General features: G+C 37.3%; 1 protein-coding gene across 2 annotated transcripts in view; it reads left to right on the top strand.

Annotated features, from left to right (window-relative positions):
- LOC127873085 (uncharacterized) overlaps positions 1 to 27015 on the top strand; it is a 309934-nt gene extending 282919 nt beyond the window's left edge. The window contains exons 1-3 of one of the 2 annotated variants that reach the window (XM_052416701.1): positions 22973 to 23089; positions 23857 to 24010; positions 26190 to 27015. In XM_052416701.1, the coding sequence (XP_052272661.1) occupies positions 23926 to 24010; positions 26190 to 26869 (765 nt within the window). In that variant the 5' untranslated portion in view covers positions 22973 to 23089; positions 23857 to 23925 and the 3' untranslated portion in view covers positions 26870 to 27015. Of the gene's footprint in view, positions 1 to 22972; positions 23090 to 23856; positions 24011 to 26189 lie in introns of those variants that run through there. The other variant, XM_052416702.1, reaches the window with a different exon arrangement.
- Positions 27016 to 27971: the final 956 nt, after the last annotated feature.

Genomic DNA, 27971 nt, shown 5'->3' with positions numbered 1-27971 from the left:
CACACACACATGCGTTTTGAGTTCTGCAAGGATTTAATAGTTTTTTTATTAAAAAACGATATATTTGTCTTCGGAAAATGCTTATTTTCATGAAATGCGACCTATGTGTTGAATTATTTACAAGTTAGTTGACAAAAGAGCGAACAAAACTTTAACAGAGATATGCCAAATTATATCATGAATGTCCTTTAAAAGTTTACTTTTAACACCTTGTATGTTTCTGTGTTAAAATCATGTGTTTGCAGGAAGGGCATAAAAGTTTATGGATACATCCAAACTGATTAGAAAATTTATGTGGATAATAACCAAACTCAAAATGGATAATGCACAAACTGCGATGTATTTGACATGTTTTCCAAAGACAGGTTGGATATTATTCTTTGAAAACAACATCAACATTCATTTATTTGTTATTAGTGAAATCAATGTCAATGGAATTCGCATTTATATACCATTGAGATTAGAAGCAAAATAAGCATGCGAAATGTGCTTTCCACGTACACAGAGATGCCATAGCACGTGTTCCATGTCATTTTGGATAGCATGAAAAGCAAGAAATTAAAAAATGTCCCTACTTATTATATAATCACTTGATTTAAAGGAATTCGAGTCGAAGCTGCATGTTAAAGTGGCACTTGCCCTGCTGATTCGTGTATTTGTCACCATATTAGAGGTTGCGAATATTATTCGTGGCATAACTGATCTGATTCATTATACATTATATCGGAAAGATTGCATCGAATTGTACCCTAATATTTAAGGCAATATCGACGGCTAGTATAGCATTTTACTTTCCGAAATATATTTACACATTGAAAAGAACATTTAAAATGATTTCTAAATACACAGGCATAGGTATTAAAAATCTTCTGTAAATGATGTATTTTAATAATAATAAAAAGTTTTTCCCGTTACCCTTTTCGCCGGCGCGGGAAAATTGAAGTAATAGTAAAACATTTACGAGTGAATTGTACAGTACCCCGCTATGCGCATGCTCACTTACGATACACGACTTTTAACGGCATTTAAGCATAGAAAGCTTGCGACTTATATATGGAATGACTTTGAACCCTGTTGAAACCTTGGTGGGAAAATATTTGTGGACTTTTAACTATTTTTCTTTCCGATTTCATCAATTACGTATTATTTCTTCCGATTTTATGATAATACAATTTGGACTTTTTGTAATTGTGAATATTTGATATTTCATTATATAGGGAAATGCCGTCGATTCGCTCCTTTAAACTGATGACAAATAGTTTTAGAGCCGGGGCGATGGGCAGGCACTTTGATTAACTTTTTCTATCACTTTGATAACGCCATTTTAAATAGCGAGTTGCTGATGTTGTTCATCTATGTTTTGTGGAGTAATATCAGCATATATTTTTGTCAGATAATATAATTGCCGGTTGTTTCATCTAAGGTAAGTTCTCTAATTTTTAATTTTGCTATGTAATAGTAAGTTGTGTTATGGATTAGTATTTCTTTCAGGCCTTTAAAGAACTCTGTACAATAATAACATCTGCAGTTTTCAATTATCTTCTCTTTTACATGAAAAGAAAACGAAATCATTTTTATGAAGATTGTTAAACATTGTGCTACAATGTTTTTGTTGTCAGCAATTAAATAAATCTCGAAATATTTTACAAGAGTCTTTATTTTACATAGAGCTTTACATAAAGACATCTTGCAGTTTGGCCATTATCTATCGACTTCCTAATGTTAGTTTGGAATTATCCATACACTAGTTAGGTCATTATCCAATTGGTATATTCTTGTCCCAAACAAATACGAATATATTGCGTTTTCGAGCATTTACGCAAATCAAATTTTGTAAATACATATATTAAAGGTAAATACATAAGTCCAAGCATTAAAACATAAAAAAAATATTCGATTATAATTGTTTTCGGCTTCAAACTTTCGACAATTTCATTTACTTTTTCCAGATTTTCAAACATATTCATTTTATTTCGATTTAATTGTTTTCAATTGTTATGGGGTAATTAGAGCATTGTATCCGGAAAATAACATTTTATCAAAAAGAAACGTTTATTATGTCAAAACTTACCTTAAATAAACGTGTTCTTATAAATAAATGACTGGGGTCTTTATTTCTGTCGCGATTTTTTCTTCAGTTTGAATTATCCTACACAGTTTGGATTATCGACGTACAGGAGGTGACTTCTGGTAAATCTAGTAACTACTTTATTTTTCAGAACATGTTTCTTGTTTATTATTGAACAAATCATAACTTTTTTGAATGACAAGAATTTAAACATTTTTAAGACTGAAACGGTGTGCTTCCTATAGTCATATAGATAATTTATAACTTGCGATTCTCTCACGTCAATTACATATTCGAATAGGATGCTTGGCGTTTGTTAATAAAATGTATCAAAAAATAATAATTGCACATCTGCTTGGACATTAAAACGAGAACCTTTTTTAAAATTACGGTACACGTGGTTTACTCGACCATATGCTTAGTTAAGGGCTCTTTTCTTTCAGTAAGCTATTTTGTATACGACATGGAATATTTATAAGATTCATGAAAGTCAGTTTCAAATGACCTACAAAGATTAAACAGTTTCTTATTTTACAAAACATTTTCCCCTAAGCCAATGTCAAAGTCAAATTTACTCGCCACTTTGAACTGGATGGTGTTTCCTTTATCATAAATCACGTTCTATCTTTAAAGATTACTTTTATTTTGTACGACCATGAATACAATTGCTATCTCAATCTTACATTAATTGTTCAGGTTCAATCGGTAATCTGGTTCATTTCGGTAAAAGATGCTACTGCGATACAAAATCGGCCATCGGTCACCCACAAAAGCAGCTTATCAAGAAATACCATCGCATTGGTTTGATCCAAATTCGTAAATGGTCATTTAAATACACTAATTGCATATAATAGCTTGTCTCTATTTAACAACATATCACAAATACCCGCTGTAATATGTTTACACTACCCTTTGATATTTCGCGTATATTTATTAGGTAGATCCGATTCTAAAATAGTAGAGAAAACTAAATGTTTGATGAAAAAATGACTAAATAGATAAACGACATTCATGATATGCCTTTAACGTGGGTTTTTGATGATAAAGATATGCAAATACAAGTAATGAAGATTACAATTAAGCTTGTACGGATGTTGTTAATATATACATCAAGTCCGAAAATGCTTTTTTAAGACTTTTAGATAAGGAACCGAAATAATGAATGCAGACAATTGTATATATTAATACATACATATTATATATATAATCTAATAATTTATTATAATCTATATATATATATATAGGGTCAGAACATAGACCGATCTATATCGGACCATATAAACCAAATATTTCACATTTTTGAAAATATTTTGATAAATAATGTGCGATGTGGACATAATATGGAAATAAAAGCAAACAGCAACCTTACTAGCTTTAAAGACTGTTCATGTTTTGGTAATATTGACACAGCTGAGTAAGTGATTTCGCTTTAGTGAAAATTTTGATGGACGACGAAGAAAGACCAATCACATTAACTAGCCCTAAAATTGATCTACAAATAGCCCAATTTTGTGTCACATTTGAATAATTTTCCATTTCCTCAAAAACGAATTATTTGACCATTCAACAAAATAAAGATCGTATTGCAGTTTGAACATTTATTTCAAACATGTACTATATACACTACAGTTTCAGGAACAGCAAGTCAAGTAAGAAAATACAAAATAAACATATCATTTATTTGCGCCCGTGTTAATATTAAATGTAAGATTTACAACAGTCGTTTCGTTTCATATATTGAAGTTTGAAATGAAATGTTAATAAATCTTTTGAAAGAACCATATTTTGAAAGGAACATTCCACACTTTACGAGGCTTTCATAACTAAATGACCGCCATGTTTTCAAACAATTAGTGACGTTTCATTCATTCTTTTGCAATCTAACAATGAAATGAGGAACATGATTAATCTGTTTTGCCAAGTTTGCAATGTCTGTAAATGTGTACAACAATATGAGTGAATTTATTTTAGCAAAGAAAAAAAAACGTTTAACTACTTCATGATCAATTCCAATAACAATAATATCAATTTTGTGTTTCTTATCGACACATTGTAAATAAAACTGGAAACGAAACTTACTTGAACTAAACGAACTTAACGATTAAATTTGCAAAATATAACCACTTTTTAAGCATATATTTTGCATATGTAATTAGTAACCATCCAATATTTCATTCAAGGCCAAGAACAAAGAAGTTGGACTTTCAATCGATTCAGGAATTGGCAGTTGCTCCCGCTGCATTTCACACACATGTTCTAGGACGGGTATGAAGTCATCTTTACATCCAAACTGCGGTTTCTTTACAACTTATCTCTCTTGAATACGATCAATGGTTTCCAATTCGCAAGGAAGCCGAAATGAAAAATCTCGGGTTCCATACGCCCCAGGCTGGTAGTACATTACTATCGGTATCCCATTTGGTGCTTCCACATGTCTTTGCTGCCGAATCCGATGAGAATTCCATAGATGGGTGAAAGGGTTCAGATCGCGTTGTATTAATGGTATGAAACAGAATCCCAAGCATTCTAAATGCACAGGATCATCCGAAGCAATCCGCTGTCTACCATATCCTTAAAATAGTTCCTCCAAAACACAGTAAAACTTACTCTTAAATTTACCCAAAAACGTTCAATTCTTTGATTGCCAGTGGATCTCCCAGTCATGTAACTGTTCATTCCAGACATGTTATCTCTGTCATTAAACCTAAACGCTATCTGCATAGCCCGTACCCAAACGTTTTCTGTCCCTGCATCGCCACGAACCAGACGTGGAAGGCCACCAATCCGTTTCACAAAGTTAACAAAGAAGCCCGCGATAATTCGAGGGTCATTATTCGAATAACATGCCTCCAGCCATAATATGCATCTGGAAAATCCATCCACCGCAACGTGTATAGCAATTCCAAAAGGCTTTAGCTTATCATACCCATCAATGTGTATAGTAAAATTAGGACCTTTATTGGTATAGACTCTGTGTCGCAGGCGATGTGCAGACCTGAGAGCAACACCCTCGGGATCAATTACCTTTAATACACACCTTGTTGTTTCTTGGGTTACTTTGACATTTGTGGTTGTGTTGACCAGTTTCTATATAGTTTTATAACCACATACAGCCATCCCTCGATTATATACTGAGCGAATCGCTCGTATAACGTCTGGAAGAGGAGACGACGCGTTGCGTCTTTTGAGCCCTTTACCTACGCAGTATCCGTTTCAGTTGACTCAAACTGAGAGCAGTGTTGTGTAGGAAAAGAAAGAATCCACATATATCCAGACGCGTATAGCCCTGTATGTGATAACGCGAAATCCAAACATCCCTTTCTTGATTTGAAAGTACAGCTAACGATGAGTCAACATACATCAGTGCCACTGAGACACAAATCTGCAATATAGAAAAGTTGTGAGTCGTTAAACACACGTTTTGCATGTATTAGTTGAAGAGATATATATATAAATGAATCAATCGAGATTTAAGCTCTCTAAATGCTCATAAAACCCAACGAACACATTAATATTTATTATTTGCAAACATTGTATGTTATTTTTAACTTTATACCAAGCATTCCTGCTTTAAAAATGGACTGTCTGAGGTCTTGCGTGTTTCGAAAGAATATACCAGTAACTAAAAATCTGTTCGACGCCGGAAGTCATGAATTAATGTTGCAATAATGGGATGATGTCAAAATTCTGCGACGACATGATATGAAAAAGGTTTCATGGCTTAAAAATAACTCATCGTGTCGACTAAAACTATGATGGCAAGTCATTTTCACCAGAGCATGACGCCAACAATTATGTAGATTTGTCGACTTAGATCATGTCGACCAAATATATTTTCGGGAAAAGCCGGAGACATTTACGTCGAGACTTCAACTTAATGTCGTTATGACGAGTAGAATTCAGGTGGGAAAGTATGGAAACGTATATTATGGAAACGTATATGGTACACCCTGATACTGTGATGATGTCAACATTATATGACGGCATGATATAAAAAAGGTGCCATGTCGTCAAAAATAGCTCATCGTGTCGACTAAACCTACGATGGCAAGTCATTTTCAAAAGAGCATGACGCCTAAAATTATGTTGATTTGTCGACATAAGATAAGTTGTCAAGACTTAAACAACCCGCATGTTGGCATCAGAGCCTAAATCTCTGAAGATATTTGAACCTAGCCGTCATGTAAATTTAACTATTTCTGTGTTGTTTACTGTATGACGGCATATAAATTGATGACTTGCAAGTAACATAATGTTGACATGGCGATATAACTAAAGGAGTCGATATAATTTATGTGGACAAAGGGCGTTGTTTAAAAAATATGAAAGCGTATATGGTACCCAATTAATATGGTCATGCCGGATTAGTTTATATCGACTTACTGTGAAATAACATTTTTTATAACATGACTGACGCTCCAGGAGTGAAATAACGTAATGCTCAATTTCGTTTACTAGTATATAACAATGCAAATTAGCCGAATCACTTAAAAGATATTCGTACGCGCTGTCAAAATAATCAAAAGAAACATGGCCTCATTTGACATATCTGTCCAGTATGTGCGACTTTTAATGTTTTCCGCGTCGGTTGCCTTTATTTAATAATTTAATGTAACTGCTTGAGTACAACAACAAAAAACACGATTGTTCGTCCAGACCTACTTCTCATGCTCAGGTACACACAATGACCGCATTGCTGCTTCGTTATAGATATTGACCTTTCCTCTATATGGCACGGAGGGGAATACATGTGTGTTTTAAAGCATTTTGTTGGTCATGTTTTAAGCCTCGTTTTTATCTTCATTTAGATGACTCGTTTAATAAATTCAATACAAAACGACCATTCATGCAAGATCCTATATAGTTAAGTTTTTATTGCGCTATATTGTTTTGTTTATTTTTGCTCATTTTAAGTTCAGTTTTTAACGCAAATGTTCTATTGAGCGTACTTCAGTACTTTCAGATGTAACCTTCATATTTGGTATGCATTTGTATATGTACAAGGTCTTTTCATACGCACACACATTTTGACCGCTTTGACCTTGACCTTGAACTTAGGGTCCGCGTTTGGGTTTCAAAATCTGTGTTAGGGTTTCAAATAATGCTCATAACTTCTATGTCGCTGCAGAGGTAACCTTCATAGTTGGTATGCATGAGTATATGTACAACGTCTTTCCATACGCACACACATTTTGACCGCTTTGACCTTGACCTTGAACTTAGGGTCCGCGTTTGGGTTTCAAAATCTGCGTTAGGGTTTCAAATAATGCTCATAACTTCTATGTCGCTTCAGATGTAACCCTCATATTTGGTATGCATGTGTATATGGACAAGACCTTACCATACGCACACAATTTTTGACAACTTTGACTTGACCTTGACCTTGAACTAAGGGTCCGCGTTAAGGTTCAAGATCAGCGTTTAGGTCTCGAAAAAATCTAATAACTTCTGTCAAAGCATTTTTCGGCGGCATATGTCATCCTATTTAGACCGCTCTTCTTTATGAAGGAAAGTACAAAACACTGTTATTCATGTCAATGTAATCATTCTGATTCGTCATTCTGATTCGATGTGTTATTGAAAATAATATTTGTATGTTTATGATATATTTTTCTCCAAATGATTGACGTTAAAATGTTGTTGTTTTTTAGCTTTAAACATTTCTATAATTCTGAAAACATTTGAATAAAACTACAAAACAATGTTATTCATGTCAATGTTAATCATTCTGATTCGATGAGTTATTGCCCTTTAATGCTATAGGCACTATAAGGTATAATCTCTAAGGTTTCTGCACTCAGCAGCCACTAATTGAATTTGTATTAAAAATATAGAAGTGCCAAGATGCGCATATGGTCACATATGTACATACATACATACATACATACATACATACATACATACATACATACATACATACATACATACATACATACATACAGACATACAGACATACAGACATACATACATACATACATACAGACATACAGACATACAGACATACATACATACATACATACATACATACATACATACATACATACATACATACATACAAGCATACATGCATACATGCATACATGCATACATACATACATACATGCATACATACATATTGGTCCTTTCAATGCCTATGTCAACAAATTGGCTGCCCAGTGTTTAGCTCACATAAGCTCTTTAGTACTCATGGTGATATTCGATCGACCTGTGTCCGTTGTGAACCTTTGCCTTGTGACCGCATTTCTTGTCCGATCTTCATGAAACTTTGTCAGGAAATTGGTCCAAATCATACCTCAACTGAGTTCTAAACTGGTCATGTTGGGTCGAAAACAAGGTCACTTGGTCAACGAATAAAGACCTTGCGATGGTTTTATTTAAATCATGGACGAGTACGAAAATTGTCAAGATCGGTGGGGAAATATGGCTTTCAGGGGCAGGGGCAGTTTTCTCTATATGTATAGTTTGTTTGAAACTGGTTATGGTCCGTCAAAAACATGGCCACCATGGGGTCATTTTCCATATATTTTATGTAGTAAAAGAAGCTTGTGAACACCCTTAAAATTACTTTTTTGCCAATCATTATGAATCTTAGTCAGAAAACTGGTATTATTAATTTTTCAGACAAGTTCGATATTGGTATTGGTACTGATACGGGGGGGGGGGGGGGGGGGGGGGGGGGGGGTAATTGGCCGCCAGGGGATGGGGCAGTTTCTCTTTTTGTTTATAATGCAGATATGTGAAAACTCTAGAAGTTTCAATTTTAGCCCAATCTTCATGAACTTTAGTCAAAACTTTTGTTTCCTTGACACTTTTGAGTTGTAAAATGGTTCTGGTCAATCAGTATTAAAAACCATGTCTACCAGGGGGTCGGGCCATGTCTACCAGGGGGTCGGGTAAACCATGTCTACCAGGGGGTCGGGCCATGTCTACCAGTGGGTCGGGTAAACCATGTCTACCAGGGGGTCGGGCCATGTCTACCAGGGGGTCGGGTAAACCACGTCTACCAGGGGGTCGGGCCATGTCTACCAGGGGGTCGGGTAAACCATGTCTACCAGGGGGTCGGGCCATGTCTACCAGGGGAACGGGTAAACCATGTCTACCAGGTGGTCGGGCCATGTCTACAAGGGGGTCGGGTAAACCATGTCTACCAGGGGGTCGGGCCATGTCTACCAGGGGGTCGGGTAAACCATGACTTCCAGGGGGTCGGGCCATGTCTACCAGGGGGTCGGGTAAACCATGTCTACCAGGGGGTCGGGCCATGTCTACCAGGGGGTCGGGTAAACCATGTCTACCAGGGGGTCGGGCCATGTCTACCTGGGGGTCGGGTAAACCATGTCTACCAGGGGGTCGGACCATGTCTACCAGGGGATCGGCTAACCATGTCTACCAAGGGCTCGGGCCATGTCTACCAGGGGGTCGGGCCATGTCTACCAGGGGGTCGGACCATGTCTACCAGGGGGTCGGGCAATGTCTACCAGGGGGGTCGGACCATGTCTACCAGGGGGTCGGACCATGTCTACCAGGGGGTCGGACTATGTCTACCAGGGGGTCGGGCCATGTCTACCAGGGGGTCGGGCCATGTCTACCAGGGGGTCGGGCCATGTCTACCAGGGGGTCGGGTTATTGTCTATATATGCTTATATTAAATACTTTGGAAGACCTTAACCTTGACTTGAAGTCAGCTTTGTCATATAAATGTTCTAAATTCTTTGCACACGAGTTTAACTCGTCTTTCTTTTTATATCATTCCCTCAGGTGAGCGATCCAGGGCCTCTTAGCCCTCTTGTTTGTGTTACTTGTTTTTGTTGTTTAAGGACATGTCATTAACTTTAGTTCATTTGTCTTACTTTTTCTGAATAAATACTGAAGAACAGACTGAAACTCATAAGCTGGTATGTTGTTTTATAAATCATCTTTTTAAATTTGATATTTAGAATTAGAGATTTATAATTTAAACTTCAGCTTTTATGCGAAGATTTGAAGCTCAACTTTTGTTAAATCTGAAATTGAATCGTATTTTAATGCTCACTATTATAGTATCTGCTTGATGCATCACTGCAGCTATTAAAGTGTTATCTTGAACGCGCTTTCCGGTCCTCTAAATGTAAGATGTTTAGTTGTCTCTAGTTTACAATGTGCATTTTTTGTGAGGAACTAATTTGCATTAAGCCAAATTAAATACCAAAACTAACCTACTTACATCGATGACGCGAAGAAACGAGCGTTTCAATCCTTATACATGTAATTACAATTATCAGTCTGCATGTGCATATGTTTTCAATGGTTTGGCAAAGGGACAATATAATTTTGGATTAATTCGTGCATGAATTTAGTAAGAGCCTTTTCGACTGTGTACATGTCGCGAGTGGCATAATTAATCCAAGTACTCCCACGCTTGATGCTTGATTTCATCGTGCGCTTCGAGGAGGCAGCTCGCTTCATTGAATATTAAAGCTCAGTCAAATGATATACCATAGCCAATCAGAATAATGTACACTAGTGAAACATAGGGCAATTGTTATTATGTTATCAACTGCAAGAAAAATAAAATGCCATTAAAGTCAAGCGTTACTTTTTATATTCGCCGTGCATTTTTGTCGTTTTACAATGATGACTGAACGTATAATTGGCAATCAAATGCATAATTCGCTTTCAATAACAATATATATAGGGTCAGACCATAGACCAATCTAGGTACGTGTATCACAAGTAGACACAACTCATATAAAACTATACCGGCTCGTAAACAAATATTCAAATTTTTATGCCCCCGGTAGGGTGGCATATAGCAGTTGAACTGTCCGTCAGTCAGTGTGTGCGTCCGTCCGTCCGAAAACTTAAATGGCCATTACTTTTTCAATATTGAACATAGCAACTTGATATGTGTCATACATGTGCATCTCGTGGAGCTGCACATTTTAGTGGTGAAAAGTGAAGGTCAATGTCATCCTTCAAGGTCAAATGTCAAATATATGGCGTCTGTCCGTCCGAAAACTTTAACATTCGCCATAACTTTTTCAATATTCAAGATAGCAACATGATATCTTGCATGCATGTGTATCTTTAGAAGCTGAACATTTTGAGTGGCAAACGGTGAAGGTCAAGGTCATCCTTCAAGATCAAACGTCAAATATATGGCGTCTGTCCGTCCGTCCGAAAACTTTAACATTGGCCATAACTATTTCAATATAGAAGATAGCAACTTGATATTTTGCATGCATGTGTATCTCATGAAGCTGCACATTTTGAGTAGTGAAAAGTGAAGGTCAAGATCATCCTTCAAGGTCAAATGTCAAATATATGGCGTCTGTCAGTCCGTCAGAAAACTTAAACTTTTTATGCCCCTGAAGGGTGGCAAATAGTTTTTGAACTGTCAGTCTGTCTGTTCGTCCGTCAGTCCGTCCGTCCGTTCGTCCGTCCGTCCGAAAACTTTAACATTGCCCATAACTTTTGCAATATTGAAGATATTTTGTATGCATGTGTATCTCATGGAGCTGCACATTTTGAGTGGTGACAGGTCAAGGTCATCCTTCAAGGTAAAGGGTCGAATTTTGCAATATTAAAGATAGCAACTCGATATTTGGCATGCATGCGTATCTCATGGAGATGCACATTTTGAGTGGTGAAATGTCAAGGTCATCCTTCAAGGTCAAAGGTAAAATATATGGCTTCATTCCGGCAAAGTAGGGGGCATTGTGTTTCACGAACACAATGCCCCTACTTTGCCGGGTTGAAGCCATTGACACAGCTGAGTAGGTGATTTCGCTTTAGTAAAAATTTTGACGGACGACGAAGAAAGACCGATCACATTAACTAGCCCTGAAATTGATCTACAAATAGCCCAATTTTGTGTCACATTTTAATAATTTTCCATTTCCTCATAAACGAATCATTTGACCATTAAAAAAATAATTAAGATCGAATTGCAGAATGAACATTTATTTCAAACATGTAATATATACATGTACACTAGAGTTTCAGGAACAGAAAATCAAGTAAGAAAATACAAAATAAACATATTTGTGCCCGTGTAAATATTAAATATAAGATTTACAACAGTCATTTCGTTTAAAATATTGACGTTTGAAATGAAATGTTAATAAATCTTTTGAAAGAACCATATTTTGAAAGGAACTTACCACAATTTACGAGGATTTCATAACTAAATGACCGCCATGTTTTCAAACAATAAGTGACGTTTAATTCATTCTTTTGCAATCTAACAATGAAATGAAGAACACGATTAATCTGTTTTTGCCAAGTTTGCAATGTCTTTAAATGTGTACAACAATACTAGTGAATTTATTTTAGCAAAGAAAAAAAACAACGTTTAACTACTTCATGATCAATTCCAATAACAAGAATGTCAATTTTTTGTTGATCATCGACACATTGTAAATAAAATTCGAAACCAAACTCACTTGAACTAACTTAAAGATTAAATTTGCAAAATATAACCACTTTTCTTTTTTAAGCATATATTTTTGCATATGAAATTAGTAACCATCCAATATTTCAGTCAAGGCCAAGAACAAAGAAGTCGCACTTTCAATCGATTTTGAAGTTGGCAGTTGCTCCCGCTGCATTTCACACACATGTTCTAGGACGGGTATGAAGTCATCTTTACACCCAAACTGCGGTTTCTTTACAAAGTATCTCTCTTGAATACGATCAATGGTTTCCAATTCGCAAGAAAGCCGAATTAAAAATTATCTGGTTCCATACGCCTCAGGCTGCTAGTACATTACCGTCGGTATCCCATTTGGTGCTTCCATGTGTCTTTGCTGCCGAATCCGATGAGAATTCCATAGATGGGTAAAATAGTTCAGATCATGTTGTATTAATGGTATGAAACAGAATCTCAAGCATTCTAAATACACAGGATCATCAATCCGTAGCAAGCCGCTGTGTACCATGTCCTTAAAATAGTTCCTCCAAAACACAGTAAAACTGACTCTTAAATTTACCCAAAAACGTTCAATTCTTTGATTACCAGTGGATCTCCCAGTCATGTAATTGTTCATTCCAGACATGTTATCTCTGTCATTAAACCTAAACGCTATTTGCATAGCCCGTACCTAAACGTTTTCTGTCCCTGCATCGTCACGAACCAGACGTGGAACGCGACCAATCCGTTTCACAAAGTTAACAAAGATGCCCGCAATAATTCGATGGTCATTATTCGAATAACATGCCTCCAGCCATAACATGCATCTGGAAAATCCATCAACCGCCCCGTGTATAACAATTTCAAAAGTTGTTAGCGTAACATACCCATCAATTTGTTTAGTAAAATTAGGGCCTTTATTGGTATAGACTATGCGTCGCAGGCGAAGTGCAGACCTAAGAGCAACACCCTCAGGATCAATTACCTTCAATAACACCTTGTTGATTCTTGGGTAACTTTGACATTTGTGATTGTGTTGACCAGTTTTCATATAGTTTTATAACCACATTCAGCCATCCCTCTTTTATATACTAAACGAATTGCTCGTATAACGTCTGGAAGAGGAGACGACGCGTTGCGTCTTTTTAGCCCTAACCTTCGCAGTATACGTTTCAGGTTACTCAAACTGAGAGCAGTGTTGTGCAGGAAAGCAAGAATCCACATAAATCCAGACGCGTATAGCCCTGTTTGTGATAACGCGAAATCCAAGCATCCCTTTCTTGATTTGAAAGTACAGCTAACGATGAGTCAACACATATCAGTACCACTAAGACACAACTCTGCAATATAAAAAAGTTGTGAGTCGTTAAACACACGTTTTGCAAGTATTAGTTAAGGAGAAATATCTAAATGAATCAATCGAGATTTAAGCTCTCTAAATGCTCATAAAACCCAACGAACACATAAATATGTATTGTTTGCAAACAGTGTATGTTATTTTTACGTTTATACCAAGCATTCCTACTGTAAAAATGGACTGTCTGAGGTCTTGCGTGTTTCGAAAGAATATACCAGAAACTAAAATTCTGTTTGACGCCCGGAAGTCATGAACCAATGTTGCAATAATGTGATGATGTCAAAATTTTATGACGACATGATATGAAAAAGGTGTCATGGCGCAAAAATATAACTCATCTTGTCGACTAAAACTATGATGGCAAGTCATTTTCACAAGAGCATGACGCCAAATATTATGTAGATTTGTCGACTTAGATCATGTCGACCAAACATATTTTCGGGAAAAGCCTGACACATTTACGTCGAGACTTCAACTTAATGTCGTTATGACGAGTAAAATTAAGGTGGGAAAAGCTACAAAACTATGTCGACATACCATGTTATTTCACAGTAAGTCGATATAAATTATTCCGGCATGACCACATTATTGGGGTGTACCATATACGTTTCCGTAGTATATGGTACACCCTGATACTGTGATGATGTCAACATTATATGACGGCATGATATGAAAAAGGTGTCATGTCGTCAAAAATAACTCATCATGTCGACTTAAACTACGATGGCATGTCATTTTCAAAAGAGCATGACGCCTAAAATTATGTTGATTTGCCGACATAAGAGACTTAAACAACCCGCATGTTGGCATAAGAGCCTAAATCTCTGACGATATTTTAACCTTTATCCGTCTTGTAAATTTAACTGTTTCTGTGTTGTTTACTGTATGACGGCATATATCTTGATGACTTACAAGTAACATAATGTTGACATGGCGATTTAACTAAAAGAGTCGATATAATGTATGTGGACAAATGGCGTTGTTTAAAAATTATGGAAGCGTATATGGTACCCAAATAATATGGTCATGCCGGATTAGTTTATATCGACTTACTGTGAAATAACATTTCAGTTCAGTTTTTATTGTGCTATATTGTTTTGTTTATTTTTGCTCATTTTTAGTTCAGTTTTTAACGCAAATGTTCTATTGAGCGTTCTTCAGTACTTTCAGTACGATTCATCCAATCACTAGTGCTGTATGGCTTTTACATAGATAGTGACACTTTTGTTCAGTTCTTTTAGATAAACCAAATTGAGAGACATTTTTTTTTTAAGTTTAAACATGATATGTCTTTTGTTAATCTTGACTTTGTTATCCCCCGCCATAGGCGGCGGGATATTGTTTTGGCGCTGTCCGTCCGTCCGTCCGGCACTTTTGTGTCCGGAGCCATACCTTGGAAGTGCTGTGGCGGATTCTATTGAAACTTGGTATGAGTATATAAATGTATAAGAGGGTGATGCACGCCAAATTGCATTGTACGCCATCTGTTAATAATGGAGTGATGGCCCTTTATATCTTAAAAAAATGCTTTGTGATATAAGTTTAGAGCTTTATCTCCATTAACACATGAGTCAGAGCTATGAAACTTGCCATGGTTGTTCTCAATCATCTGGGGGTGCTTCACATTCAACACCCATAATCCTAGTGTCTAAGGTTAAGGTCACACATTGAGGTCAAAGGTCATTAATTTGATTCATTATTAAGTAATTCCTTTGATATGCACCAAGGGAATCTGTAATAACTGCATTTTATTGTCTGCAAACCCATAATAGGTACAAATGAGTTAAAAAAACAAATTGAGGAAAGGCACAACCCTTCACTTATACCTTTTCTTTTGGTTCTACACCTATCCATAAACACAATGTATTTGGCAAGGATATCATTTCAAGGATAATGTTTTTATGTTTATGATATATTATTCTCCAAATGATGGAGGTCAAATGTTTTTTTTTGTTTTTTTTGATATTTTTATTGCCCCGAAGGAGGGCATATAGTGATCGGACTGTCCGTCATACTTTTTAGAAAAATGCTCATTACTTCTATGTCGCTTCAGATGTAACCTTCATATTTGGTATGCATGTGCATATGTACAAGGCGTTTCTATACGCACACACACTTTGACCCCTTTAACCTTGACCTTGAACTTAAGGTCCACGTTTGGGTTTCAAAACCTGCATTAGGGTTTCAAAAAATGCTCATAACTTCTATGTCGGTTCAGATGTAACCTTCATATTTGGTGAGCATGTGTATATGGACAAGACCTTACCACACGCACACACATTTTGACACCTTTGACTTGACCTTGACCATGAACTTAAAGTCCGCGTTTAGGTTTCAAAATCAGCGTTTAGCTTTCGAAAAATACTAATAACTTCTATCAAAGCATTTTTCGGGGGCATATGTCATGCAATGGAGACAGCTCTTCTTTATTTAACTTTAACCTTTTCCATAATTCTCAAAACATTTGAATGAAAGTACAAAACTCTGTTATTCATGTCAATGTAATCATTCTGATTCGATGAGTTATTGCCAATAGTGTATGTATGTTTATAATATATATTTTTCTCCAAATGATTGACGTTCAAATGTTTTTTTTTTAAACTTTAACCATTTCTATAATTCTGAAAACATTTGAATAAAACTACAAAACAATGTTATTCATGTCAATGATAATCATTCTGATTCGATGAGTTATTGCCCTTTGATACCATAGGCACTATAAGGTATAACCTTTTAGGTTTCTGCACTCAGCAGCGACTAATTGAATTTGTATTAAAACATATAGAAGTACCAAGATGCTCATATGGTCACATGTGTACATACGTACATACATACATGCATGCACACACACACACACACACACACACACGCACGCACGCACGCACGCACGCACGCACGCACGCACGCACACACACACACACACACACACAACACACACACAAACACACACACACACACACACACACACACACACACACACACACACACACACACACACACACACACACACACACACACACACACACACACACACACACACACACACACACACACACACACACACACACACACACACACACACACACACACACACACACACACACACACACACACACACACACACACACACACACATACATACATACATACATACATAAACGCACGCACGCATGCACGCACGCACGCACGCTTGCACACACCGCACGCACGCACGCACGCACACACACACACACACACACGTGACGGAAAAGTAGAGCGCTCCGTCCATCAACAGCTTTTGGTCATTTCAATGACTATGTCAACACATTGGCTGCCCAGTGTTTAGCTCACATAAGCTCTTTAGTGCTCATGGTGATATTTGATCGACCTGTGTCCGTCTTGAACCTTTGGCTTGTGAACACTAGAGACCGCATTTCAGGTCCGATCTTCATGAAACTTTGTCAGGACATTGGTCCAAGTCATACCTCAATAGAGTTCTAAACTGGTCATGCGGGGTCGAAAACAAGGTCACTTGGTCAAAAAATAAAGACCTTGTGAATACTCTAGAAGTCACATTTACTTTGCCAAAATGTTTGTGTAAATGATATGTCGCTTCTTGAATTCGAAAATGGTTCTGGTCGGTTGAAAACATGGTCGCCATGGTCGGGGCAGTTTTCCGGACATGTGAACACTTTTTTTTGCCAATCATTATGAAACTTAGTCACAAAATAGGTATACTTGAATTTTCAGACAAGTTCGAAATTGGTACTGATAGGTGGGGACAAAAATTGGCCGACAGGGGGTGGGGCAGTTTTCTATTTTTGTTTATAATGCAAACATGTGAAAACTCTAGAACTTGCATTTCTAGCCGAATCTTCATGAACTTTCGTCAAAACGTTTGTTTCCTTGACACTTTTGAGTTGTAAAATGGTTCTGGTCAATCAGTATTAAAAACCATGTCTACCAGGGAGTCAGGTAAACCATGTCTACCAGGGGGTCGGGTAAAACCATGTCTACCTGGGGGTCGGGTAAACCATGTTTACCAGGGAGTCGGGTAACCATGTCTACCAGGGGGTCGCATTAAACCATGTCTACCAGGGTGTCGGGTAACCATGTCTACAAGGGGGTCGGGTAACCATGTCTACCAGGGGGTCGGGTAAAACCAGGTCTACCAGGGGATCGGGTAAACCATGTCTACCAGGGAGTCGGGTAAACCATGTCTACCAGGGGGTCGGGTAATCCATGTCTACCTGGGGGTCGGGTAAACCATGTCGACCAGGGGGTCGGGTAACCATGTCTACCAGGGGGTCGGGTAATTGTCTATATATGCTTATCTTAAATACTTTGGAAGACCTTAAACTTGACTTGAAGTCAGCCTTTGTCATATAAATGTCCTAAATTATTTGCACACGAGTTTAATTCGATCGTCTTTCTTTTCATCTCATTCCCTCAGGTGAGCGACCCAGGGCCTCTTAGCCCTCTTGTTTGTGTTACTTGGTTTTGTTGTTTGAGGACATGTTCTTAACTTTGTTTTCATTTGTCTTACTTTTTCTGAATAGATACTGAAGAACAGACTGAAACTCATTAGCTGTTATGTTGTTTTATAAATCAGCTTTTTAAATTTGATATTTAGAATTAGAGATTTATAATTTAAATTATTAGCTTCTATGCGAAGATTTAAAGCTCAACTTTTGTTAATTCTGAATAAAGTTGTTATTGAATCGGATTTTAATGCTCATTATTATAGTATCTGCTTGATGCTTCACTGCAGCTGTTAAAGTGTTATCTTGTACGCGCTTTCTGGTCTTTTAAACGTAGGGTGTTTAGTTGTCTCTAGTTGAAAATGTGCATGTTTTTGTGAGGAACTAATTTGCATAAAGCCGAATTAAATACCAAAACTAACCTACTTACATCAGCGAAGCGAAAATACGAGCGTTTCAATCCTTCTACATGTAATTACAATTATCACTCTGCATGTGCATATGTTTTACAATGGTTTGGCTAAAAGACAATATAATTTGGGATTTATTGGTGCATGAATTTAGCAAGCGCCTCCATTTCGACTGTGTACATGTCGCACGTGGCATCATTAATCCAAGTAGTCCCACGCTTGATGCTCGATTTCCTCGTGCGCTTCGTGGAGGCAGCTCGCTTCATTGAATATTAAAGCCTAGTCAAATGATATACTATAGCCAATCAGAATAATGTACACTAGTGAAACATAGGGCAATTGTAATTATGTAATCAACTGCAAGAAAAATAAAATGCCATTAAAGTCAAGCGTTACTTTTATATTCGCCGTGCATTTTTGTCGTTTTACAATTATGCCTGCACGTATAATTGACGATTAAATGCATAATTCGCTTTCAATAACACATTAATAATCCGGTTGAGTTTATATATAAAGGGTCAGAACATAGACCGAGCAAGTCAAAGGGTAAGTGTATCACAACTCATATAAAACTATACGGGCTCGTAAACAAATATTCAAATATTTATGCCCCCGGTAGGGTGGCATATAGCAGTTGAACTGTCCGTCAGTCAGTCTACTGCTATATGCCGTCAGTCCGTCCGTCCGTTCGAAAATTTTAACTTTTTTATGCCCCTGAAGGATGGCATATAGTTTTTGAACTGTCCGTCAGTCAGTCTGTCTGTTCGTCCGTCCGTCCGTTCGTCCGTCCGTCCGAAAACTTAAACATTGCCCATAACTTTTGTAATATTGAAGATAGTAACTTGATATTTGGCATGCATGTGTATCTCATGGAGCTGCACATTTTGAGTGGTGAAAGGTCAATGTCATCCTTCAAGGTCAAGGGTCAAATTTTGCAATATTAAAGATAGCAACTCGATATTTGGCATGCATGCGTATCTCATGGAGCTGCACATTTTGAGTGGTGAAAGGTCAAGGTCATCCTTCAAGGTCAAAGGTAAAATATATGGCTTCAAACCGGCGCAGTAGGGGGCATTGTGTTTCACAAACACAGCTCTTGTTGAAAATATTTTGATAAATAAAGTGCGATGTGGACATAATATGGAAATAAAAGCAAACTAAAACCGTACTAGCTTTGAAGACTGTTCATGTTTTTGTATTATTGACACAGCTGAGTAGGTGATTTCGCTTTAGTGAAAATTTTGACGGACGACGAAGAAAGACCGACCACATTAACTTGCCCTAAAATTAATCTACAAATAGCCCAATTTTGTGTCACATTTGTATAATTTTCCATTTCCTCATAAACGAATCATTTGACCATTAAAAGAAATGAAGATCGCATTGCAGTATGAACATTTATTTGAAACATGTACTTTATACATGTACACTAGAGTTTAAGGAACAGAAATTCAAGTAAGAAAATACAAAGCAAACATATCATATATTTGCGCCCGTGTAATTATTAAATATAAGATTTACAACAGTCATTTCGTTTAATATATTGAAGTTTGAAAAGAAATGTTAATAAATCTTTTGAAAGAACCATATTTTGAAAGGAACATTCCACAATTTACGAGGATTTCATAACTAAATAACCGCCATGTTTTCAAACAGTTGGTGACGTTTTATTCATTCTTTTGCAATCTAACAATGAAATTAAGAACATGATTAATCTGTTTTTACCAAGTTTGCAATGTCTGTAAATGTGTACAACAATATGAGTGAATGTATTTAACAAAGAAAAAAAAAGTTTTCTACGTTATGCTCAATTCCAATAACAAGAATATCAATTTTGTGTTGCCTATCGACACATTGTAAATAAAACTCGAAACGAAACTTACTTGAACTAAACTAACTTAACGATTACATTTGCGAAATATAACTATTTTTTTAAGCATTTTTTTTCCATATGTAATTAGTAACCATCCAATATTTCAGTCTAGGCCAAGAAAAAAGAAGTCGCACTTTCAATCGATTCAGGAATTGGCAGTTGCTCCCGCTGCATTTCACACACATGTTCTAGGACGGGTATGAAGTCATCTTTACACCCAAACTGCGGTTTCTTTACAAAGTATCTCTCTTGAATACGATCAATGGTTTCCAATTCGCAAGGAAGCCGAAATGTAAAATTTCGGGTTATATTCGCCTCAGGCTGGTAGTACATTACCATCGGTATCCCATTTGGTGCTTCCACATGTCTTTGCTGCCGAATCCGATGAGAATTCCATAGATGGGTGAAAGAGTTCAGATCATGTTGTATTAATGGTATGAAACAGAATCTCAAGCATTCTAAATGCACAGGATCATCAATCCGAAGCAAGCCACTGTCTACCATATCCTTAAAATAGTTCCTCCAGTAAAACTGACTCTTAAATTCACCCCAAAATGTTCAATTATTTGATTGCCAGTGGATCTCCCATTCATGTTACTGTTCATTCCAGAAATGTTATGTCTGTCATTAAACCTAAACGCTATCTGCATAGCCCGTACCCAAACGTTTTCTGTCCCTGCATCGCCACGAACCAGACTTGGAACGCGACCAATCCGTTTCAAAACGTTAACAAAGAAGCCCGAAATAATTCGAGGGTCGTTATTCGAATAACATGCCTCCAGCCATTATATGCATCTGGAAAATCCATCAACCACCCCGTGTATAGCAATTCCATAAGGCTTTAGCTTATCATACCCATTAATGTGTATAGTAAAATTAGGACCTTTATTGGTATAGACTCTGCGTCGCAGGCGATGTGAAGACCTGAAAGCAACACACTCAGGATCAATTACCTTCAATACACATCTTGTTGTTTCTTGGGTTACTTTGACATTTGTGGTTGTGTTGACCAGTTTCCATATAGTTGTATAACCACATTCAGCCATCCCTCTTTTATATACTGAACGAATCGCTCGTATAACGTCTGGAAGAGGAGACGACGCGTTGCGTCTTTTGAGCCCTAACCTACGCAGTAGCCATTTCAGTTGACCCTAACTGAGAGCAGTGTTGTGAAGGAAAAGCAAAAATCCACATATATCCGGACGCGTATAGCCCTGTATGTGATCACGCGAAATCAAAACACCCCTTTCTTGATTTGAAAGTACAGCTAACGATGAGTCAACATATATCAGTGCCACTGACACACAAATCTGAAATTATAAAAAAGTTGTGAGTCGTTAAACACACGTTTTGCATGTATTAGTAGAAGAGAAATATCTAAATGAATCAATTGAGATTTAAGCTCTCTAAATGCTCATAAAACCCAACGAACACATTAATATTTATTGTTTGCAAACAGTGTATGTTATTTTTACCTTTATACCAAGCATTCCTGATGTAAAAATGGACTGTCTGAGGTTTTGCGCGTTTCGAAAGAATATACCAGAAACTAAAAATCTGTTCGACGCCGGAACCAATGTTGCAATAAAGTGATGATGTCAAAATTCTACGACGACATGATATGAAAAAGGTGCCATGGCGTAAAAAATAACTCATCGTGTCGACTAAAACTATGATGGCAAGTCATTTTCACAAGAGCATGACGCCAAAAATTATGTAGATTTTTCGACTTAGATCATGTCGACCAAATATATTTTCGGGAAAAGCCGGAAACATTTACGTAGAGACTTCAACTTAATGTCGTTATTACGAGTAGAATTAAGGTGGGAAAAGCTACAAAACTATGTCGACATACCATGTTATTTCACAGTAAGTCGACATAAATTATTCCGGCATGACCACATTATTGTGGTGTACCATATACGTTTCCGTAGGAAAAGCTACAAAACTTTGTCGACATACCATTTTATTTCACAGTAAGTCGATATAAATTATTCCGGCATGACCACATTATTGGGGTGTACCATTATACGTTTCCGTACCTATGCGCAAGCAATCCTCTGAAAATAAAAGGTTCACGCACAAACTGTATTGATGTCGAGAATTGAATGTGAAACTGTTCTATCTATTAAGCCTTTAATTAGAGATAAAATTGTTTCATGCAGTAAAACAGTGTTACAAAGACGCGGATATGTTTCCAATGTTCTGGTGGTATACTCAAATCAGCCAATGGAATAAAAGAAGTGTATTCATTCGTACTAAGCCGCGGGAAATTTCATTCGAATTTTATGGGACACTTACAAAAGTCAGGTAAGATAAAGAGCTGGCTTAACACAGATACGCCGAAAAAGAGTGGAACAAACACGGAAAATGCCCGTGTGAACGATAATGTCTCGCTCCAGTTTGCGAATTCGATGGACTTCGTCTCGTCAGGTCAATGAATAGTTCACGGTCATGAAAGATAAGAATGTGCCGATCTCTGTCAGAACACTTGTTCCAGCGTGCGCTAAGGGGACAGCAATGGTCGGCTAGAGGTAAAATACTGCTTTGTGTACTATGGCAGTGAATGCAATTAAAATAAAGCGATATAACGATATTTAGAATTCTCATAAAATAATCATAAACATGATTTATGTGAAAACTACTATTCAGTTGAGGATTCACTGTTAATTAAATAAGACTTGTATGTCAGATTCACTGTTAATTAAATAATACTTGTAGGCCAGAGTTGTTTTTTTTACTCACGACCAGAAGATATGATGCGTTAGAATAGAGTAGAATACAAACAGGCTCCAACTCAAAACGAACAGAGTGATTTATTTTAGTAACAAACATAATCAATAATATTATTTGACGTGTCAATAAAAAAAAACTATTTGAGATTAAATTGTATGTTTTGAATTATCAGATTTATTAGTCAACAAATCTAGGCCATAGGCCATGTATGCGGGACACAGTCCACGTCAAAAATGTTTATAATACATGAACGTAGTTCCCAGAACCAACAATTTGCCATAAATTCAAAGCGTATATCATAATGAAACTAACAGCAAAATGGAATGCACAGCAAAATGGACTGCATGTTAAAACGTCATAAAACTCAAACAATTGTGTCGTGTTCTGAGAAAACTTGGCATAATGCATGTGCGTAAATTGGATTTTTGCTAAGAAGAGACTTCATTCAAACGAAAAATACAATGAAAGCGGACTGCACAGACTAATCTGGGACGACACTTTTCGCACATGCATTAAGCCATATTTTCTCAGAACACGACACAATTCTGTCTGTGTCGTCTTCCAGTAAGCCGTTTCTGTCATTCATCGTTGTCCGTCGGGAAAACCAAAAAACGCCGTGAAACTTAATGGCGAGATGCAGCGTGTACAAGCTGCAATTCTGATGGACTTCATCTGGATGAGCAAAGGGATTTTCGACATTGGCAGAAGGAAACAATCTGGTATTTTTTACAGTTATAAATAGCATTTTCCGTCTATATCGCGCTGTGGGGGAAAATTGCATAAAGCAAAGTTTGTCCGGTAAAAGGCTCAATTAAGCTTTACAACATTTGCCTAACATCTTTCTTTTAAATTGCTGCATTCATTCATCAGGAAGAACGACCCAACTGGGCTAAACATTTTAAAATTTTAAAATTTAAATATTGAGATCCCGAATCCCTTCCGTACCTTCCCACCGAAAACAGCTTCAGAACAAAAAGGAATTCATATCTCTCTGTATGCGGTTCTGTTCAAAACCATTAGAACTGTCGCCTTTATTGCGAATGACCCATTTATACGATATTTACAGTTGGAGTTCCTAAATACGAATCCCAGGTAGCTTGCCAGACACTTTATCTTAACATTTGCTTTAAACGAACCCGTTCAGCACATATAAGACCGGTTTTGACTATTTGAGGTCTATTTAAACTCGGGCACGTCTTTACCAAAAACCATTAATTTTGCACTACGATTGTTTCGAGCCACTGAGCATATGCCTTTTCGTTGATATTTTTAAACTTCAGACTGTGGGAAACACGAGTTATCTTTTTAATATTGAGGTTTGAACGCACCCATGTATAACTAAATAACATATACGTGATTATAATATAAAAGAAACATTTGTATACCCGATCAATACAAATCAAGGTATGCTCACATTAGTATTTATTAAATATGATTCAATTTGAGTTTTGACGTTTTATTTAAATTGATTTCTAGATGTTTTTAGGTCGCCTATTGTCATGCAACCGTAAGGTTACGGATTCGATCCCAACTGTGGGGCGTTCTTACGGAGAGATCCTAAAGAAACCGAGTACTGGTCCTGTCGGAAAGCGTTTCAATAAGCCTTGGACTTTTAATAAATTCGTTTAAACGAAATGATGGTTGTTGGAAACCTGTATCTACCAGACATTTGCTGGTCAAAAAAAATTCAGCAGGGCTACAGACTGGAAAATAATTGTGGCTATTAACATCATACGTTGAACCCATTCATGCCGAGTGGACTCTCCAATTCTTCTAAAATGGAACAATTTATTAAAAAAATTAGGGATGTCTTGTATAGTTATTTCTATAATTAGAATATTTCTTACATAAATTCCTTTAAGCAAACAGCGCAGACCCTGATGAGACGCCGCATCGTGCGGCGTCTATCTGGGTCTACGCTGTTTGCCAAGGCCTTTTTCTAGACGCTAGGCATAAATGAGTTAACATCATTCGTTTAATATTGTCATGTGAACTTAGTAGAGCAACTATATTATGTTACACAGTACTTTGCAGTACTTCGCAGTCTGTGTAAGTTGAACTCATAAATAACGTTTTCATGTAAGCCCCAAACGACTTGAAACCAATAGGGGACACATACAAAAACTGTTTGCAATTTTAGTGGCGGGACCATGAGAGTCTCGGATCAATGTCCCGTCAGTGTTTGCTTAAAACGATATTGAGATCACATGGATCCAATGAATTTCATTCTGGTAAAACTGCGCTTAATGCATGTGCGTAAAATTTCGCCCCAGATTTCCCTGTCCATTCCGTACAGGCTAATCAGGGACAACACGTAAGCGTTAATTTGAGTTTCGTTTAGATTTCCTTTAAATTGAAAACTCCTTATAAGCGGAAAGTGTCGTCCCTATAAGCATTTGCGGAATGCACAGGCTAATCGTTGATGACACTTTACGCCTATGTATTAAGCTAAGTTTCCCCAGAACGAGGCTCCAATGGTAGACCCGCTAGGATATCCCAATATGGAGCTATGTGGGTTCGTAGATGTATCCATATTGCATACTCAATGCTGATCGCTGTGGATTATTTGTTGCATTTTTTTAGGGGGAGGGGCTTATGTGTTGAATCTGTGCTTCATATCTGAATTCTCTTGATTCCAGAATATATATATCGAGTTTTTTGCAACATGGCCTTCAGAAATAGGTAATTGTACTCAATATGATTAAAATGTTGCCATTTTCTAAATGTAACCAATGAAAATAAAGCGCCTTTTACTATAGGCTGCGATCAACAACACGTTTTTTCAATGTGATCGATTTTAAGAACTACCCAAATACAGGTACTCGCCAAACATAGATAATCCTTTTTGCATAAAACGTAATTTGCAAAGAAAGGGTAATGCATTTATCTTTTTTTCAGACGTGCTCATTTATTCGTCGCTCGCAGCTGCAAGTTTTCTGGCGTACGGTATATTTCCTCCCGCACATGTACCGGTCGAGACAAATCCCTACAACGATTTGACCGTCGCGCACCCTCTGTCGTCAGAAACCGTCGTCTGCTCAACGAACAACACGCACATTCTTAGCACGTGGAGACATACGCCATATGTGTTCCTTGGGAAGTCGAGTAACCAGACTGCGATCTTTTTGTCTAACAATCCTGCATTGAATGACGCCTTAGCGATTTACATTCGCCGAATGTCGAGTAACCAGTCAACATTTTTTCTGTCTCACAATGATGCAACGAACGACGTCATGACGTCATACTATGGCGGAAACGTTGACGGTGAAATAAAAGACGAGAAGTTTGCATATAATTGTCATGCATTTTCAACTGCGGACAACGATGTTAGTAGGAATGATTTTGTGTTAAAACAAACGTACATACAAGACTCATATTTCAGAATCGAAGACGTTTTCAATGGAAAACAACAGCATGTGGAACAATTCGTTAGATTCTATCCACATCAGTTAGGTGACATTCTCAGTGTATCTTTTACGCAGAAACGTCGCCTACACGTGAAAGTCGACCCATACCCGGAAGTGCACATTTCCGTTCGGAGCACCGCGAACACACGCGCTTTCCACTGGTATCTGTGAAATGTATATCTACCGAACTTAAACAACAATGCAATTTTATGTTATTTAAATAACTATTTCTTGTACAAATGTAATATTGTAATTTTTCTTCTAAGAAATTCGGGTCTTTCGATACACATTGATTTGAATAAATCGTGTGAACAATATGATTTCACATGTAATTTTCTGTACGTAAATGGCAGATGGAATGAGTCGTGTTCTGAGAAAACTGGGCATAATGCATGCGCGTTAAGTTTCGTCCCAGATTAGCCTGTGCAGTCCGCACAGGCTAATCTGGGACGATACTTTCCGCATGAATTGGATTTTTGCTAAGAAGAGACTTCATTTAAACGAAATATGTCATAAAAGCGGAAAGTGTCGTCCCTGATTAGCCTGTGCGGACTGCATTATGCCCAGTTTTCTCAGAACGCAACTCGAATGTTAACGATATCGATCATCTCTGTGGTTTATGAACCTCGTTCTGGGAACACAAGATTTCATTCATGTGCGTAACTGTCGTCCCAGATGAGCTTGTGCAATCCATCTAAACTCGATTTTCTCCCAGAAGAGACTTTCTTTAAATAAAAATACCATAAAAGCGGTAAGTGTCAATGTGCAGACCGAGCAGGCTAATCTGGGACGACACTTTACGCAAGTCCAAGAGCGAGGCTCATGTGTATACATTAAGAAACAATTGTTACGCAGTACGGACTATCGTTGCTCTAACTGTTCAGCAAACAGTTGTTACGCAGTACGGACTATCGTTGCTCTAACTGTTCAGCAAACAGTTGTTACGCAGAACGGACACGTAGCTCTAACTGTTCAGCAAACAGTTGTTACGCAGTACGCACTAACGTAGCTCTAACTGTTCAGCAAACAGTTGTTATGCAGTACGGACTAACGTAGCTCTAACTGTTCAGCAAACAGTTGTTACGCAGTACGGACTAACGTAGCTCTAACTGTTCAGCAAACAGTTGTGATGCAGTACGGACTTACGTAGCTCTAACTAATCAGCCAGGCCTTTAAGAGCTGCTCCACGGGCCACACGAGCACATTTCAAATCATTTATGTACGAATGTATGTATACAGCACTCGAAATCACCAAAGCTATTTTTTTGTAATA

The sequence above is a fragment of the Dreissena polymorpha genome, chromosome 3 (assembly GCF_020536995.1).
Source record: "Dreissena polymorpha isolate Duluth1 chromosome 3, UMN_Dpol_1.0, whole genome shotgun sequence".
NCBI lineage: Eukaryota > Metazoa > Mollusca > Bivalvia > Myida > Dreissenidae > Dreissena > Dreissena polymorpha.
This window is presented reverse-complemented; position numbering and strand designations above follow the sequence as displayed.